General features: G+C 35.0%; 2 protein-coding genes across 4 annotated transcripts; one reads left to right on the forward strand and one right to left on the reverse strand.

Annotated features, from left to right (window-relative positions):
* Positions 1-250: 250 nt before the first annotated feature.
* Positions 251-9,188, forward strand: LOC140058905 (uncharacterized). Of its 2 annotated transcripts, XM_072104691.1 has the most exons (6): positions 251-308; positions 4,032-4,116; positions 5,220-5,340; positions 5,736-5,858; positions 6,367-6,427; positions 7,765-9,188. In XM_072104691.1, exons 2-6 carry the CDS (start codon positions 4,111-4,113, stop codon positions 7,964-7,966), a joined length of 513 nt encoding a protein of 170 aa, XP_071960792.1. In that variant the 5' UTR covers positions 251-308; positions 4,032-4,110; the 3' UTR covers positions 7,967-9,188. The 2 variants fall into 2 exon arrangements, with proteins under 2 accessions (XP_071960792.1, XP_071960793.1); XM_072104692.1 differs by lacking the exons at positions 251-308; positions 4,032-4,116 and adding an exon at positions 4,654-4,768.
* An 87-nt stretch (positions 9,189-9,275) lies between these two features.
* On the reverse strand, positions 9,276-17,809 carry LOC140058904 (protein FAM185A-like). Of its 2 annotated transcripts, XR_011847073.1 has the most exons (8): positions 17,088-17,809; positions 16,573-16,682; positions 15,351-15,443; positions 14,209-14,389; positions 12,730-12,825; positions 12,296-12,430; positions 10,443-10,766; positions 9,276-10,312 (listed from the first exon to the last, which is right to left on the reverse strand). XR_011847073.1 is itself a non-coding variant. In XM_072104689.1 (7 exons), exons 1-7 carry the CDS (start codon positions 17,719-17,721, stop codon positions 10,642-10,644), a joined length of 1,374 nt encoding a protein of 457 aa, XP_071960790.1. In that variant the 5' UTR covers positions 17,722-17,809; the 3' UTR covers positions 9,276-10,641. The 2 variants fall into 2 exon arrangements, 1 of the variants encoding a protein (XP_071960790.1); XM_072104689.1 differs by having other exon boundaries at positions 9,276-10,766.
* Positions 17,810-18,546: the final 737 nt, after the last annotated feature.

Consider the following 18,546-nt stretch of genomic DNA (forward strand, 5'->3'; position numbering starts at 1 on the left):
CGCGTACCATCAAGCGCTACCTCTGAAGTGCACCTCCGAGAAGAACGAGAAAATAATGGGACTGCGTTGCCACATCATCGATGAGGGGTATTGCCAGGAACAAAATAATCTGCGAACTACTGTCGGGTGCTAGGCGCTACTCTCTGGCGCTACTCAACGATAGGTCACAGTTCGATATTATAGGCATGTTTCTGTAAGCCTACCTCTACGTCGTAGCCTACCTCTCCAAGTACAAGCGCTCCTACCTGTGAGCATAGGCCTCTCCTGCACTGAGAGCTCAGACCACAGAGTGATATAATTATTGCTAGGTAATATTATTTTAGCTTTTATGTATGCACATCAGTATAGGCGATACTCTCTGATGCTAGGCATACTCTCAGGCGCTACTCACAAGGATACTATAGGCTACAGTTCAAAATTATAGGCCACCACTTCCATCGTCTTCTGTCCATATGTGGTCGGTAGATTGAACCACCTGTATGTGTGCGTGTGTTGTATAACATACCGGAAGGAGCGATATCAGTACACCGCGCCTCACCACACCACCTGTATGGTGTTCGTGTGTTGTATAACATACCGGAAGGAGCGATATCAGTACACCGCGCCTCACCACACCACCTGTATGTGTGCGTGTGTTGTATAACATACCGGAAGGAGCAAAAATCAGTATGCCGCTACTCACCACCTGGATCGACCTACAAGCTACATACCGTTTTTATTTGAATAAACGCCTCTTACCTATAGAACATCAATTGGAATAAAGCCGCCCCACCCCTCGAATAACGCCCCGTACCGTTTGTATATTTCCTCGACTGCCTCGCCACATAATAATACACAATATTGTATTTTAACACATTTCTGTTTTATTTACTGAAAATTGTAAAATTCAATAAAAAAAATAGTCAAATTGTGTGTTCAAATTTCGTTTATTTAGGCCTATTTGTCTTTTGGTAAAATAAGTTTTTCTACAGACGTGAGAGGCCTATAAACTTAGATTGTATTCATCAATTCATCAATTTTTCATTCCAATTTTCTCTTACAATATTAATTATTTTTATTTATCAGATTATAATTTTTTATTAATAAGCCTACTGTTGTATTTTATACACTATGCTGTTTTTTAACAAAATTCCATCCGTAACCAATACAGTATTAGGATTTTTTATTTACGGTATCATGGATATTGTGTGCGTTTTCTAAAAGCATTATTTACGTTCGGATTCCAATTTTCTTTGGTTTATCGTTAGTACTTACTATTAATATACTATTACTTACTTACAAAAATGTTTCTATATGGAAAAAATAAAAGATTATTTATACAAATCTTCCAGATGTCTTTTGTTCATAAAATAATGTTGATAATAAATTGTTTTAAAACTTGGTTTTGTACGTAATGTTTTTGGAATTAAAACTATATACTGAAAGTAATGTATATATTACTTGAAGCAATTCATTATCAACACATTTACATTAATGTCTTTAAATAAATAGTAAAGTACTTTTTTACTATTTATTGAATTTACGCACTTTTGTTTAATAAGTTATCATACAATCACAACAGGAGCTACATTCACCGTTTCACTGAACGAATGACGGCGCCAATAACATTCTGATTCATATGATTTCTACGATGTTTCTTTTTAGTCGCGTGCGTGCAACGCGACTCTATAGCTCACTGTGGCGGTCGGTCGGTCGGTCGGTCGGTAAACACTAACTCAAATTTTCGCAAGCAACGCGCAACTTCAGCCATGTATATGGCCTGCCACAATTAAATTCGAATGCAATATTTTAAGAAATACTTGTTTTAATGAAAATTATGTACAATAAATATTATTAGGACATGTGTATTGAAGGTTCAACAAACTTTAACATAACTTATTACTAGATAACATGTAAGAAAAAAACACATTTTGAACCATTTAATTAAAGCTACCATGGCATTAAATTAATTTATGTGTTAAGTTCTTTAAAGTTTTGTTATTGTTTTTAGTAGAATTTACCACGAACCTCTCCTTACGATAGTGTTCCTCTGCTTGAGGAGAGTAACCAATTATATTATTATATTAGATAATAATTATATTTAAGAGATAAGATACATTTTACACATTCACGGAAAGCAGAGATGTTCTATTCTAAACGATTTTCCATTGTTTTTTTTTTTATTTATTATAATTTTTTATTTATTTTAACCAAAATAATTATGTTTTTTGCTTTTAAAATTACATTTTTTCAGGTAATATTTTTTTTTCGATCCATTCGTTCATTCATCTTTTTATTTCGGAATATCATGGTGAAATAATATTATATCCATAGCAAAAGAGAGAAAAAAAAAATCTTAATCTAACAGCTCACAGAACAAAAACAAAGATATGTAAATATATAAAGTCAATGCAACAAAGCATTCCATTGTATGTGCATTTTTGACACATTAAGAACGTGGCGATTAATGGCCATGATCAAGAAATTACTACTTGCGTTCAGCAGCAAACGTAAGGCATTGTTATAACATACTTTCAGTGATCAGTGACAGTAACTCTTAAATAGATAACATTTAGTCTTAGTAGAACATTTTCCAAACTTTCTATTTAGAGAGTTGACCCTAATGCAAATAGATCGATATTGACGTTTGATGTCACTGACTTTCATCACTCAGATTATTACTGATCTCATGACCAAGATAGGTTATTGAATTATCAACGATTAGAGGTGCCCCATTTAAGGTAATATGTGGAACACCTTTGAGGTTGCGGACTTTCGGGCAAAATAGCAAGCATTTGGATTTGGTTTCATTAAAAGTAATATCATGGTCACTAGCAAAACCTTCACAGAGTCCAAATAGGCTTTGTAAGCCAATCACTGAAGGAGCCAAAAGGACCAAGTCATCGGCAAAGCTTAGGCAATTCAGTTTAAAATTAATTAATTAATTTCACAACCTTCTTTTGACTTAGTCAGTTCAACAGTTAACGGATCAGTGTACACATTGTAAAGTAGAGGGGAAATAACACCTCCCTGGCGAACCCCATTACGAACAGTGAAAAAAATCGGAAACGGAACTACCCCACCTGACAACAAATTCCTGATTCCTATACCATGACCTCAGTATCTTAACTACAGGTGAAGGGGTACCCCTGTCAATTAGGGTCTTGAAAAGTGTCCAGTGGTTCACTTTATCAAAGGCTTTGCTAGCGTCCAAGAAACAGCAATAAACTGGGCTACCATGATTGTTGTAATACAATAATCTGTTTAAGAGCAAATATACACAATTCGGTTGAGTGACCAGATTTGGAGGCAAACTGGCTGTCATGGGAGTCCAGTGAATTACCACAATGTTGTATCATTACATTGAGCACCTTTAACGCTATATAAATCGAACGATTGATTGATATTATATTCAACAAAAACAATTTAAGGCACAACTTTAAGTTCTTCGTTTTTAACAAAGTAGTTTACTTATATTCTTGTAATTTATTATTTATTTTTTTATAATTTCGATATTACAAAAGTATCATCCAATAAATAATTAAGTTAACGAATTGTTTTTTGCTTCTGCAATGAGGGATAATAATAATAGTTTTAAAAGTTCCTGATCTTCCTACATTACAAATTACGTCAGACAAAGGCAAAACATCTGACCAATAAGCGACTACAATTATTGACAGCCAACACTTTTAGTATAAGTTGTATAATGTAAATAAAATGAAATCGTAGTTACCTTTTAGTACACATATAAATTTAGCGGTGTTGCCTTGTTCCACGACACGGCTTTGCGGACGAAACGCGAACTCTGGTGGTGTGACCATCTCCACGTCAATGGTCACAACTGGACGGGGCATCTTGAGGTCTTCATCTACATCGTATTCATACTCAGACACGTCACTGTATATAGATTAAATTAATTTAAAATGCATCATGCCATTTTTTATATATTTTTTGTATGCATTTATAAACTGTATAGTTATAATCTAACAATAAACTTGTTCCTCTGTTATACAATTTAAATGGTATTTCTTTTAATTGTTCGTTTCTTGCAGGTTGTAACATACTCTAAATAATTACGAGAGTAGGCCTAATACCTAACAAGTGCTATTATACACAGATGGACATTACTGCATGATTGTAGGTAATATAACGATATTGTATATAATTTAGCTATTAATATTAAAGTTTCCATTCAAAACTGCATTGACGTTTATAGTTTATCTGGAAAACTACACGACGAGGTCAACAAATCAGAAGAATGCTGTAGCGACACTGCGATAGCTCATTATAGTGGTCTACATTGTTGTGGCCCAATTCATTTTATATTGTAGGCCTACAGTTCCTACCTATTCTATTATTGTTTATTTCTTGTAATTTTGTATTTTTAGGTGTCAGTGGGTTTCCTGCTGCTGTAGTGTTAATTATCAATGGTATTGTAGTTTCTGTAGTTGAATTGTTTTGACATTTTGACCTACGTCGACTTTTTATTGTTGGCCTAATTGTTATTTTCTATATCATGTTGTTTTTTTTTTGTACATTTCTTTTGGATGCACCTTCCATTTGGTCGAGTGCCACTGTTGTTAAAGTGTAATCTCCAAATAAATTATTATTATAATAATAATTATAACTCTGTATAGCGATAATACAGGCCGCCCTCAACGTTGTAGGGAATTTCCCCAAATTAAATTTGATAAACATCATAATTTAGAGGCCAACATAATTTGTTTTAATTGTTATTACTTCAATTCATTATTCATTCAGTAAAGTTAAATACAACTATCGAATCATGGTTTGTAATGTTATTATAATTAGGAATTGTTTTTAGGCCTGCAATATACGTGCACACCTACTAATCCAAGCCTAGGCCTAGGCTAGCTAGGAGGCTATAGGCCTACTCTACTTAGCCTAACAAATTCTACTAGCTGCTCGGGCCAGGCCTGCGTCGTAGGGGCCGCCAGGCTTAACCGGATAATAAGGCCTAGCTAGGCAGAAGGTTCGGCTAGACTTAGTAGTTGCTTTTCGTACTACTAGTAGTTGCATTTCGTACTACTACTGTCTCAGTCAATGAAAGCTAGCTAGACTTTCAACGACTTTTTTTGTATTCTAAAATGCCTGGCAGGAGGGGCCTAGCCCTATCAAGCATTTATCTTATCTTATTATTTGTCTTGCTCATTTTAATCATTAATTTACTGGCGTATGTTAATTTTGGTAATTGAATACACTACTGTTTCTCAACACAGAGTTCACCCATTATGAAAACACAACTGTTTAAAAACAAATTGATTATGGTTGAAGAACTAAGTTTAGAGGAACTTAGAACAGAACTTGAAGACAGAAGTCAAACTGTTGGACCACTTCTAGGTAAAGTTTTCTTCTAGGCAAGTAGCCTAGTTCCAATCCATCCTTCATTATAGAACAATTTTATTTGAACCCCTATTAAGAGGACACCTTCATGACCCTAAAAAATGTGTTCAATTATGTAGGATTGTCCACTCTATAGGTGTTTACCGTAGTGTTCAAATATATATTTCACATCAATGGTTTTACCAGAAACATCTCCCCATTAAATAAGAGTTGGTCAGACTCTTGGTAAATTGTCCCTTTAAAATGTGAAAATACGCAAACTGTAACAAACATATATATCTTCCCTTTTTTAATCACTTTGTCGGGGTCATCTTACTATCTGTTTACTTCTGTCTTTCAACATCAACATTTAATTTTTAAATCACCTTTATTTATTATCGTTGTTATCATAGATTCAACTATTAAAGTTTACCAACGACAACTTGCTAGATTGTTAGCTGAAGAAACAAGATCAGGAGGCAACGTGGAGTACGCAGAAGAGGAGGAAGAACGATATAGCAATTCAGATTTAGGGTGTAAGTTTTTATAACTATGAGGTTAAAGGTCGTTTTCTTTAATTTACAATTGATATTATAGTAGTCGCATTTTAAATCGTTATCTTAAGAATATACTTACCCAAAAAAATCCTTTGAACCTCAATAAAGATTACGAATGTATCTAGCCTCACTCCATACAAAGTTGATTTATCTTGACCAAAATAAAACATGTTTTACTTTGTTACATTACAAAAAATATTAAAATATATATATATATATAAAAATATATTTGGACGTTCTTCAATAATAATGTGTCGTTCTTATATAGCGCTTCTCGTACAAAGCCTCTAAGCGATTCACATTATTATTCCGGTCATTTTTTTTATCAAACACGAATGAGAACATACTCCCATAATGCAGCCTCTGCACAGCGTTTTCCTTGCCACAATGCAACTTTTGATCACTAGTCCAACACACTGCGCGCTACATGTCTTTGGTGTATCTTTCAAAATATAAAATATTTATACTGTATTGGGTATACTTTTAGATGAAGATGAAGAAGATGAGGATGAACGAAACAGTCATGTTCAAGCAGGAGGAGATTCAGGGTACATATTTTTTATGCAATGAAAAGTAAAAATTGTAGACTTACCATTTCACAGAAGTATGGCAATCAATGCTGAGAGGGTAATGTTCATGCTTCAGTGGGTAGTGGTCATGCCTCAGTAGTTAGTAGTCATGCTTCAGTGGGTAGTGGTCATGCCTCAGTAGTTAGTAGTCATGCTTCAGTGGGTAGTGGTCATGCCTCAGTAGTTAGTAGTCATGCTTCAGTGGGTAGTGGTCATGCCTCAGTAGTTAGTAGTCATGCTTCAGTGGGTAGTGGTCATGCCTCAGTAGTTAGTAGTCATGCTTCAGTGGGTAGTGGTCATGCCTCAGTAGTTAGTAGTCATGCTTCAGTGGGTAGTGGTCATGCCTCAGTAGTTAGTAGTCATGCTTGAGTGGGTAGTGGTCATGCCTCAGTAGTTAGTAGTCATGCTTCAGTGGGTAGTGGTCATGCCTCAGTAGTTAGTAGTCATGCTTCAGTGGGTAGTGGTCATGCCTCAGTAGTTAGTAGTCATGCTTCAGTGGGTAGTGGTCATGCCTCAGTAGTTAGTAGTCATGCTTCAGTGGGTAGTGGTCATGCCTCAGTAGTTAGTAGTCATGCTTCAGTGGGTAGTGGTCATGCCTCAGTAGTTAGTAGTCATGCTTCAGTGGGTAGTGTTCATGCCTCAGTAGTTAGTAGTCATGCTTGAGTGGGTAGTGTTCATGCCTCAGTAGTTAGTAGTCATGCTTCAGTGGGTAGTGGTCATGCCTCAGTAGTTAGTAGTCATGCTTCAGTGGGTAGTGGTCATGCCTCAGTAGTTAGTAGTCATGCTTCAGTGGGTAGTGGTCATGCCTCAGTAGTTAGTAGTCATGCTTCAGTGGGTAGTGGTCATGTCTCAGTAGTTAGTAGTCATGCTTCAGTGGGTAGTGGTCATGCTTCAGTAGTTAGTAGTCATGCTTCAGTGGGTAGTGGTCATGCCTCAGTAGTTAGTAGTCATGCTTCAGTGGGTAGTGGTCATGCCTCAGTAGTTAGTAGTCATGCTTCAGTGGGTAGTAGTCATGCCTCAGTAGTTAGTAGTCATGCTTCAGTGGGTAGTGGTCATGCCTCACACCATTGTTTTTTTTGTTGTGATTGTAATTAAAATTATAATCAATTAAAATACCTTATTGTTTACGTTAGGAAAATTATTATTAAATTACATATTTAGAAAAAAATCGGGTGAGATTCAAACCCACAACCTCCAGATTACTAGCCTGGCATTTATAACTCTGGACCACCGAGCATACATTATTCTCACCTTCGGACAAATATTTTCAGTGTTCAATGCAATATTAACAATCATATTTTTATTTCTATTCTTAGGCCACGCCAAAGACCCAGTGCGCAAAAGTCGTCAAGCCAACCACAACAGACTAGTCCGTCACAACAGACAAGTAAGGCCAAAGGATTGGTACCGATATGGGTACAGAGTCTTGCCTTATTGATCCTATCGCTTTTAATTTTCGCAATATGGTATAATATGGAAGAAAGCGGTAGCTCAACTCCCAAAATTACTACAAACTAAAAGTTTTTTTTGCATTAATGGGTACAAGCTCTGAAATATAATCCTGCTAGATTTTGGTGATCAGGTACACTCTTACCAATTGTATAAGCCCATAGGGCTTATACCAAACCTGTTATGCTCCATAGTTTTTTAAGGCTTGGTTAACATTAGGATGCAACATGAACAGTACACACAAATTGACCAATCCGGTGAAAGTTTGAATGATCCAAATTGCTTGTGATTGGTCAAATTGCTTGCATTGTAAATCAAGGTTAACGATGATGGGACTGGCTAGCCCATTTGTACAATACACCCATTAGTACTGCTTATTCATTCAAATCTTTTTAAATAATTACTTTTTTTTACATTCATAATTTCATACCACAATAATAAAGTCAAAAACATGATATAATGTTATATTTTTGCTTGTTTCATTTAATAATTTATATTACGTAGCAATGAGAAAATATTAATTAAGTATTCTAAATTAATAATAACACATAATATTGTTTAATAATTATTTCAAGACATCGTTGAATATAAATTATTTTTTACTGTACTGTAGCTACTAAAACTAAACATTTACACTTAGCATTTATGTGTATTTGCATGAAACATTTGAGGTTTTTTGTCAATTTATTTGTTTGTTGTTGTTATTAAAAAAAAGTAGAAAACCCTCTTTTTTGGGATGCCCAATACAGGGACACTTTACTGTGGAACAACTACACATTATCAGCCAACCCTGAAAGGGATCACTTTGTTGTGTCTTGTCTCTATGTACTATATTTAGGACCAATTTTTCACAGCAAATGTTTTTTTATAAATAAAATGTACTTTACTTTAAAGTATTTGATTTATCGTATACTTTACCAAGTAAAAAATATTTGTTTAAAAAAAATATTATTAATAGGCTAAAAAACGAGGTTAGTTTTACTGTTTTTTTATTAAACGAATGAATTTATTTATACAGTACCTCTTTCACATTGCCTAGCAAAACTTCACAATTTACACACATCTGTGTTTCGTATTGAGCATTCCCCCAGTTGTGCGTAAACTGCCAAGTTTTGCTAGGTGATGTGAAAAGGGGTATTAGTTCTACTATATATGAACATTTAGTTTTTCACAACTTCTTTTAAAGTTAAAGATCATTTTGCAGCTTCAATCAAGTTAATCACTTTCGTAGGGAAAAAATGGAGAAAATAATGTTTTCACTTTTAAAAAGACAATAAACGTTTAAATTCAATTAGCATCCACCTATTTTTTGCTTTAAATTACAGTTTTTAGTCGCGTGCAAACGTCGGTTGGTCGGCCAGTCGGTAAACACTAACTCAAATTTGAGCACGCGACTGCAGCCATGTATATGGCCTTGTTAAGGTACATATACATTTTTTTTTAGGGGGACAATAGATTTTTACAATGTTAGATGAATTGTTCGTTTTCTATTATATAGCTACATCTTTTATTAATGGCACTTTTGGCTTGCGATTAGCTTGCCTTTCAATCCCAAGTCTCTTGGTTCAAATCCTGTACAATGCAGGATTTTTAGTAAAACAATGCATTGTCATATTTGGATTGAGTTTAGTATTTTTTTCTCTAACATATTATATTTCTTTGTTTTGTGTATTGATACAATTGTGAGATTATTATATTTATTGTGGATATAGTAATAAAAAAAATAGCCGAAATTGTTTTATATTTTATTTATTGTTTAGCCAATATAAAAATGGCAAAATTTATCACAGTAATAATAGTATAATCCTTCATACCCTCTCTCAGGAGCGAGAATCGAAGGTCAAGGGGTAAATTGAGTACCCAAAAAAACTCATGGAAGGTCAACATTACCATTTGACCCCTACATATTTGTTCTGCTCAATGCAGAATTCTCAATTGATGTTCTGCTTTTGACGAGTGGAGTGGGGCATTTATTTGCATTTAAAAATTAGAAAGAATGCAGCACAATGACGTGGGAACCAACGACACAACAGTGCAGGAAAAATTGCTACGGGATATAAAATCAGTTTGATTTCACGTAACAATGCAAGCAAAAGAACAATGGAAAACATAGTATGCGGGTTAAACCAGGTCAAAGTCTACGGAAACTGACGTTGACGCGCAACTAAGCAGGTTTGATTTCATGCAGGCCGGGGAAACACAATTATTGGAAGGGCATTTTCTTACGTTGCGCAGTTTGCGTTCATATCTAGTGAGAACTATGCTTTACTGCGTATCAAAGATATTAACTATATGTATAATATATAATTTTATCATATAACTTTGACCCCTATTCATAAATCGTTTTCTTGTACTCTTGATACAGCCAGCAAAATTGCACACCCTCTTTCCCCACTCTCATAAGCGTCGGAAATACTGTAAAAGAATCAATTGACGCCACCATCAAAATAAATTAAGTTAAGTCAAGATTGTGCTTTTGATCCAACAAAACTGTCAAAATTCTGCTTAAAACGTAGAAAATTATCTTAAAATAAAACAGTTATACCTATAAACACATGCACGTCCAAAAATGTCCAGCTCTTCTGCTTAGTGCTCACACACCTCGCTCTTCCGCTTAGTGCTCACACACCTCGCTCAGTGGTTTACACCGCATTATCAATATTACCTTTATTCAACACTAAAAAAATTGTTTGTGCTTTCAGCGCTTCCTCAACTTTATGTCCACTCTCAATTAAAATTATAATTCAGACTTCTTTCATTATTTTTCTGAAGGATAACGAATCAAACCACGACAGTGTCTTTATTTTGATGCGTCCATTGTCTGCTTTAACGTGAATCTTGTTATCTTTTGAATGATCACCAATCACACCTGAAAAATTGGCACCATGGTATATAATATTATACAAATAATGAATGTTTATGAGTGTAATGGTACAAATAATGGCATGCAGTAAATGATGAAATGAAAAATTGGCACCATGGTATATAATATTATACAAATAATGAATGTTTATGAGTGTAATGGTACAAATAATGGCATGCAGTAAATGATGAAATGAAAAATTGGCACCATGGTATATAATATTATACAAATAATGAATGTTTATGAGTGTAATGGTACAAATAATGGCATGCAGTGAATGATGAAAGCATATATATCAATGATTCCACGTCTTGTAGAGATGTTCCCATTAATTAATCAAAATCCTACACGATCTAAAGCTAATTTAAATGCCTTTTTAATGGAAATTAGTATATATCTCTACAAAAACGTACTTCCATTGCGAAAAAATCAGTCGCCGTGAAAGTACAAAATAGGTGGCGCTGTTGTCTTTCAAAAGCAATAGTATAAAACAAAATATTTTACAAACGCGAAAAGATTTTTTTTCCCGTACACAAAAAAAAGGTACTATTAAACAATCGTTTCACCCATATTCGTCCAATCAAATGACAGGAATTTATTTAGGAGTTATATCAATATATATATTATAGCTCAAATATTGACTGTCTGGCGATTAGTTGAAATGGTATTGCATGATCAACTTTTTTCGAGCGTGTGTAGTAAATTTAGACTAGAATAGCTTTTATAAACACAGCCTACTGATTTGACATTTGATTGGTTAATTACGCATAGCGTGCCGTTCATGATTTTGCACTATTTTATATCAGAGTTTGCATAACACAACGCTTTCTTTCTGCTATATTAAACTGCACCTGACATAATAATTATGTGCTTTTCATTCTTTTCATTCGTGAGCGGTAATCCTATGCACACTTTTGTAATACACCAGACAGGCCAGTGATGTAAGTCTGTTATTTGCTTCTTTTGATTGCTCTCTTTAGTTTAGTTCAGGCTTAATACCATATTTGTACATTTTGTTAATTTAACCTGAATACATTTTAGTTACGTTTTTAATTTGAACCGCAATAAATCAAATGAAGTGCAAAACCTGGTTGGAAGTTTTTTTTTGTATACCGAATAAGTACGACGCTACGAGCGTTACAGAGTTCAATGATGGTGCAGCACAACCAGAATGTGCGACTGTCGACTGTGCGTTCGAAAATCAATTTGTAGTGTGCGCCATCTACAATCGCATATTCAAAATCAGATTGCTTGGCCTAGTGGGTGTCTTAATAATGAATGTTTTATATGAGGTGAAATTTTCACCTCATGAAATTATTTGTACAAATGCACTCATAAACATTCATTATTTGTGTTCTATTTGCCAATAAACAACTTGAAAACTAGAGTGTGCCACCTATAACTCCTGTACCCAAAACCAAACTCTAGCCTCCTTCGACAATTGGAAATATCTGAGCCATAATATAAAACAAAATATGCAAAGAATATTTTTAGTTTATGGTTAAAATTATGAGTGCTTGGTGCCAGCAATTTACCTTCTACTTTTGTAATGTCCCCAGCTTGTTCTTGAGCACAATCTGAAAACTGAGGTGTTTCTGGTAGAATAACCTCATTTGCATTCAAATGCAGGTGTGTTTTTAGCTCAGTCGGTACTTTGACTACAACATCTCCTAAAAATGTTAAACCATAGTATTATACAGTATTCTATATAATCTTTTTGAGAATGATATGGTATAATGGAACGGTGTATCAGCCTACTGTAGCATGTGAAAGGCATGGGTTCGACCAGTGTGTGCCATATTGCTTTTCACTATAGGCAAGACACTTTACTCTCGTCCTTCTGATGGGACATAAAGCTGTTGGTCCTCCATACAATGCAAGTGTGACAATCCAATCAAAATGTCTTCATTTTCCAGTAAAACCAAGGATGATTAATTCAATACATTTACTCTGTTGTTATTATTTCTACCTTGAGTATTGTTAATGTAGATATCTTTGTGTCTGATGGCGTAAACATCAAGAAGTCCACTTGTTACTTCTGAATATAACGAACCGTCTAAGCTACCTGTCAACACAAAAAGTAACAATGACAATTTATGTTTACTAATATAATATAAATTGAATTTTCAGTACTTTGCTAATTTGACTATTTTTTGCTTTAAATTACATTTTTTTAAACTAAATAATTTTTTTTCTCGTGTATTGCAGTATTTTGGACGTTTGACTACTCATCGTCAGATCAAGGTTCGAATCCAACTCTCGCCGCATTACTTGTATTCTTAGGCAAGATACTTTACTTACGTTTGCCTCTCTCCATCCAGTTGTATAAATGGGTACTTGGTTTATAGATCAAAACACAACCTTTCGCTGATTACTAGCTGCATTATTTTTTTTAAATTTTAATTTTTATACTGTATTTTGTATCATCATTGTAAACGACATTTAACTGGAGACTTTAAATTTATATTTACAAAACTTTCAAAAAACAATTAAATCAGATTATAATTTAAGGTAAAATGGTTAATAAAACACTAAAAATAAAATATTGACACTCCATCAAAGTTAGGTACAGTATTGTACTTTTTGCTCTTTAGTTTCTTTTTGTACAATCCGTTTCCTTATAATTGTTTATTTTTTCCTTTTTATTTTCTCTTTATACTTTTATTTAGCCTTCAGGCTAACATAATGTATGTAATGTATGCCGCCGATTTAAAGGCGTATGTTCAATTATTATTATTATAGGAGTATGTTTCCATACGTGTTTGATCCAAAAATGACTGGGGTAATAATATTCAGCGCTTAGAGGTTTCACAACATTATAACATCATATATCATCAGGAATAGTCCTGGACAGGGAGATGAGCGCCCCTGCCCACCGATGAGTTTCGGGATCCCTTTGACCCGGAGGGAGAGTACCCGTCAGGGTCCCTACCAAGGGTTACAGGTCCCAGGTTTTTAGTTGTTTTTAAAATTAATTAGTGTTCCATGACCTTCTCATCAAAATTAACGTCTCTCATTGTTGTGCTATGTCAACATAATGTCATTGACAGCGAAATGTCCCCAATAATGGGGATAGCTATGCAAACAAGTAACAAGTAAGTAATATAAATCCAGGATTATTATAAAATTTTTGACCTATGCGACACTAAAATGGCATATTCAACAAAAAACTATTTTTTCAGGGGGACAATATATCTATAACCTTTTAAATTATATTAGGGTTTTTAAATGTTTGTGGTAATGGTGTGCCACTATAATAAAAGTATAGTATCCAAATAAATACTATGTTTACATGTTCAATCATTAGGCAAATTCCTAGATACAGTATCACATGTTACATTAATTTTAATCTAACCTAAAAAGTATTTATATGATATAGTACTATGTGAAGAATATGTGACACTGTATCACTCCTACAATCAGAAAATAGTAAAAAAAATAACAATACCAATATGAACGTCTCCAGATTCAGTCTTTATATTGCACTCTCCGTGCAGATTACCAGTTATTATATCGCCCTCTTGTGATTCTATCGTCGTTGCTTTTCCATAAATATCACTACACGTAATTGTGCCTTCTTTTGATGTTAATTTTACAACGTGACCCTGAATCTTGTCCGTCTTAATATTCTGAAAAAATTAATACATTGAAAAATTATACTGTTCACATTTGTAGTACCAGGGGTGGATTGCTATAAAACAGTCTTAACTGATGGTCTTAATAACTCCATAATAAAAGCCGGTTTTATCAGATAGACGGTCGGAACAGTAACAAATTGAGGGCGTACTTTTTGCATAGAATACCAAATAAGGTAATGTTCATCACGCTTGCTCAATTCACAATCATAACAGTACGTACATTTCTAGGCGAGAAAATATCATATTTTATGCTTTTTATTTTATTATAGCCAGCTAAGACTGTTTATAGACCGTTTATAGCAATCCACCCCTGGTAAATTTTAACAACAAAACATAAGAATGTTTTAAAATGTCATTATTATCATCTACAAACTTAAATTAGGAGTGTATTTTTATGTGTGTTCTATTAAGAAAATGTTAAACTCAGCTGAGTAGTTTCTGGGGATATAGGAACGTACTGTACCTCAATTTTCTTAAAATCACAGAAAGATACTAAATCAATAAAAAGGTGTCCAAATGCAAACAGGTGGTTTGTGGTTGTCATTTAATTTCGAAGAAAAGTTCAAAGAGCTCAGGATTATGTTTATCAATGGTAGAATCCCTATTTGGAGAAACCCCAACAAAATGTCAACAAGAGTGTCCCCTAAAAATAGGTTGGCTGTACAGTAAGTAAGGGGTAAAATGTTTATTTCTTGGACATTGTACTGTCCCCTTAATAGAGGCGTCTCCTGAAAAAGGGTTCTACTGTAGGATGCAACATGCACAGTTTAGTGGCGTGGCTAAACCAGGGGCCCTGAGCAGGGCCAAGAGTAAGAAAACTAGCATAAAAATATGTCGAAAAAGGGTCCTAGCTAAAAATTCCAGAGGGCTCCAGCGTTGACGGGCCGCTTTAGAGTCTATAAACCAAGGGCCTCTGATGTCTGTGTTACACCACTGAACATGCAATACTTACTCCATTATTGTTTGCAGTCAATGAAACATTTCCAAGAAGGGACTTTACAATGCTAATATTACCACCTTGACTAACAGCTGTAGCCTGGCTTGTCTGTGAAAACAAATCAATAAATCAAATATTTATACAAGCTTACTGTATGCTTAACATTTAAAATTTAATATTATAATAACAGAATGTTCTTAGTAAGTTTAATTTGTGTGACGTAATCGCAGTTTAATATAAGTGAAACCCCACTCCACATTACCTCTTCACTGGGGAGGGGGGTGTATATTTAGTACACTCTCATTCTAAAAAAATATTTAAGTTAATTTATTAAGTTCAACAGTGGAACACCTCCTTTGGGACACCTATAAAAGGGACATTTCCACAAAGGAATGAGGGAAAATGTATATGCTAACACTACTACCGGGGACACCCCTATTAATGGGACACGCTCTTGTGTAACGAATCAGGGAAAATAAGAGTTTTAACAAGAGACCTCTATTATACCCCATCTCACTAGAATGTGATTATACTACGATGGCCAAATTGTCCTGGATCTTGCTAGATCGGCTGTAGCGTAGTCGTTACGGGACGAAGCGTCTGTGAACGGGATGGAACGGCATAGTCCAGAACGCAGCTTTTACGGCTGTCGTCCAACGGGACTCAATCGCCGATAACGGGGTAGAACCGGGGCAGAAGCGCCTTCGACCCTGGGTCCTTTTTGGACACGCTTGCCGATCGCCCAGAAGCCCAGTACTAGCGGGGGCCAATCATCAATAACAGAGCTTGGCCGCAACTCTGTCTTCCACATTGTATCTGGATCTGGGCTCTTCTTTAGCGGGACTCTATCGTTTACGATCGGCTTGGAAATGTAGTACTATCGGCGTACGCACGCAACACAGGCGCTTCCCTATCAGCTGTAGCTCAGTACTCGTGTAGTAGAGTGCTTTCAGGAATTGAAGCCGATTCTCCCCGATTTGCAGATCGGGATGGATCGCCATTGTCCTCCCAGATACGGCTTCTAGTGAGATGGGGGATTTAAGGAAAACTTTTTGAGTTACAAAAGTGTCCCCGTAATAGAAAATCAAATGTATTATCTTTTTCTGACATCCTATTAAATAAAATTGAATATTTAATCATTTCGAAAATTATTTTGACAATGAATCTACACTATCAAACTGACAAAAAATGTGATGTGCCCATATATAACGGTGACTGTAGTTTCTGTAATACTTGCCTTCAACGAGCGCATGATGCAGTCGCCCTTTTCCGTTTCAAAATCACAACTTTTGTTCTCAAATTTTTCAACATAGATATGTCCTTGTCCGGTAGACTGAAGTTGGAGATCTTGAAAAATTATATTAATTTTTATGCAATATAATATTTAGTATGAAATTATATCGTTCAAAAAATGATCAGATGTTTTACAGTAGAATCTGCCTATTTATGGGACACTTCCTACTGTATGAAATAATATGAGGCGAAATATATATTTTAACACTGAAATCAACCCTTGTTTAGAGGAAACCCATATTAAGGGCCATGAAATAAGTGAGGGGATATGTTTTATAATACTGTACCAACCCTTATTCAGCGAATCTCCTATTGAGGGGGCATTATCTCATGAAACAAACGAATGCAAGGTTTTAACACTACGATCCACCTCTATTTGGGTAACTTCCTAGCATAAGGGGACAATTTGTTGGCGCCAAAGGTGTTTTGTTAATAAACATTTAAAAATTAATTACTTACCGAAGCTCATTGGAACTTCAACATACCAGCCAAGATTAAGTGAATGTTTCTGAAATTCCTCAGCACATTCATTGTCCAAAAAGTCACCTTTAATCGCAAGAACTTCATCATCTCCATTGTAGTCAACATCAGTCGAACATGAATCACGAAATGTATGATTGATAAAATCTGGCAGACTATCACCAGCTATTGGTGACCGTAAAAGCAAGTGTACAAATATTCTATCTGCTGACGGGAACTCAATTGGGTTGAGCGGAACGACTCGCATCGGAAAACTTGTATTGCTGATAAGTTTACCAAATGGATTATCCAGCTCAAATGCCCAAGACCGAATTTTAGCAGTTTGTTGGTCATCATTAGCTAAGTTAGTGCTGCTAGCGAACGACCGCACACTAATTCTAACTAAGTACGCATCACGTACTCTGCTAGGCCGTAGCATATGGTTGACATGTGGCAGCTGGAACTGCTGCTCCACCGTCCTGCCGCGGGAGGCTGAAAACAATGACCGCGTACATAGGTCTAACCGAGGCCTAGCCAAAAAGCACTTAGTATTTGTAGAATTATAATCACAAACATACCTCCTCATCGAAATTGGTGACTTTAATTGTCGAAGTACAGGATACAAACGAAGCATTATAGATCTTAGGTCGAAATATATAATTAACAGTTAAAAATAATTATTTTTGTTGACAATCGCTTCCACACATGTGCTGCATGTAAAATTAAAACGTGTCAAGTGTTGTGAATTGTGATTAACGAATCTGATTGGTTAAAATCCAACTCAAGTACTGTATAGTACGGTAGCCCATAAGTGCCAAGGCAAAATATTCAAAAAATCACGAAAAAGGTACAATTTTAATTAAAACATTGGACACAAAATACGCATGCAGAACTATTTAGTATTTGATTTTTTTTATTCATAGACATCTGTAACCGTATTATTCGAAAAACCCCCACGGGGTTGGGTATATTATTATTATCTATTCGTAAACACGAAAGAAAACCCCAGAATTTACAGTTGTCAAACGCGATGAATCACAGTGGAAGGAAACAAAGAAGCTGGGTTCATTATTAGGAGATGCCGTTAATTCAAAGCGTGGGTGTTTATTTGAATAAATACAGTACATTCATATTTCAACCAATACCAATCAATCAAAATTAATTTATTCCATAAAACTAAGGATATGTACACAAATGTCATTAAAAAGTTATGGAAAAGGGAACTCAAAATAAACAAAGCTTTTTACTTTAGTCGAGACCCCACCCAAGATAATCAACATTCATGTTTTGTTCAAATCGCACTAGGATTTTTAACACGTGACCTTTTTATAGGTTCTACAAACATAGACATTGAAAGTATTCGGTTTTTTTTTATAAAATAGACCACTAGGGTTTTTATAAAAAAAATATTTCAGAGAACTTAACAACAATTTACTTACATAATTTACGTACATAATAT

This window comes from Antedon mediterranea, chromosome 9 (genome assembly GCF_964355755.1).
Source record: "Antedon mediterranea chromosome 9, ecAntMedi1.1, whole genome shotgun sequence".
Lineage (NCBI taxonomy): Eukaryota > Metazoa > Echinodermata > Crinoidea > Comatulida > Antedonidae > Antedon > Antedon mediterranea.

What these genes read in the sequence shown, in the direction of transcription:
- LOC140058905 (XM_072104691.1), top strand. An exon ending in AACTGTTGGACCACTTCTAG is followed by an intron (nt 5,341 to 5,735) that starts GTAAAGTTTTCT and finishes TTGTTATCATAG; the next exon opens with ATTCAACTATTAAAGTTTAC. An exon ending in TAGCAATTCAGATTTAGGGT is followed by an intron (nt 5,859 to 6,366) that starts GTAAGTTTTTAT and finishes GTATACTTTTAG; the next exon opens with ATGAAGATGAAGAAGATGAG.
- LOC140058904 (XM_072104689.1), bottom strand. Translation starts at nt 17,721, where the DNA reads ATGCTTCGTTTGTATCCTGTACTTCGACAATTAAAGTCACCAATTTCG. An exon ending in TGAAGTTCCAATGAGCTTCG is followed by an intron (nt 16,683 to 17,087) that starts GTAAGTAATTAA and finishes TAATTTTTCAAG; the next exon opens with ATCTCCAACTTCAGTCTACC. An exon ending in ATCTGGAGACGTTCATATTG is followed by an intron (nt 12,826 to 14,208) that starts GTATTGTTATTT and finishes TTGTGTTGACAG; the next exon opens with GTAGCTTAGACGGTTCGTTA.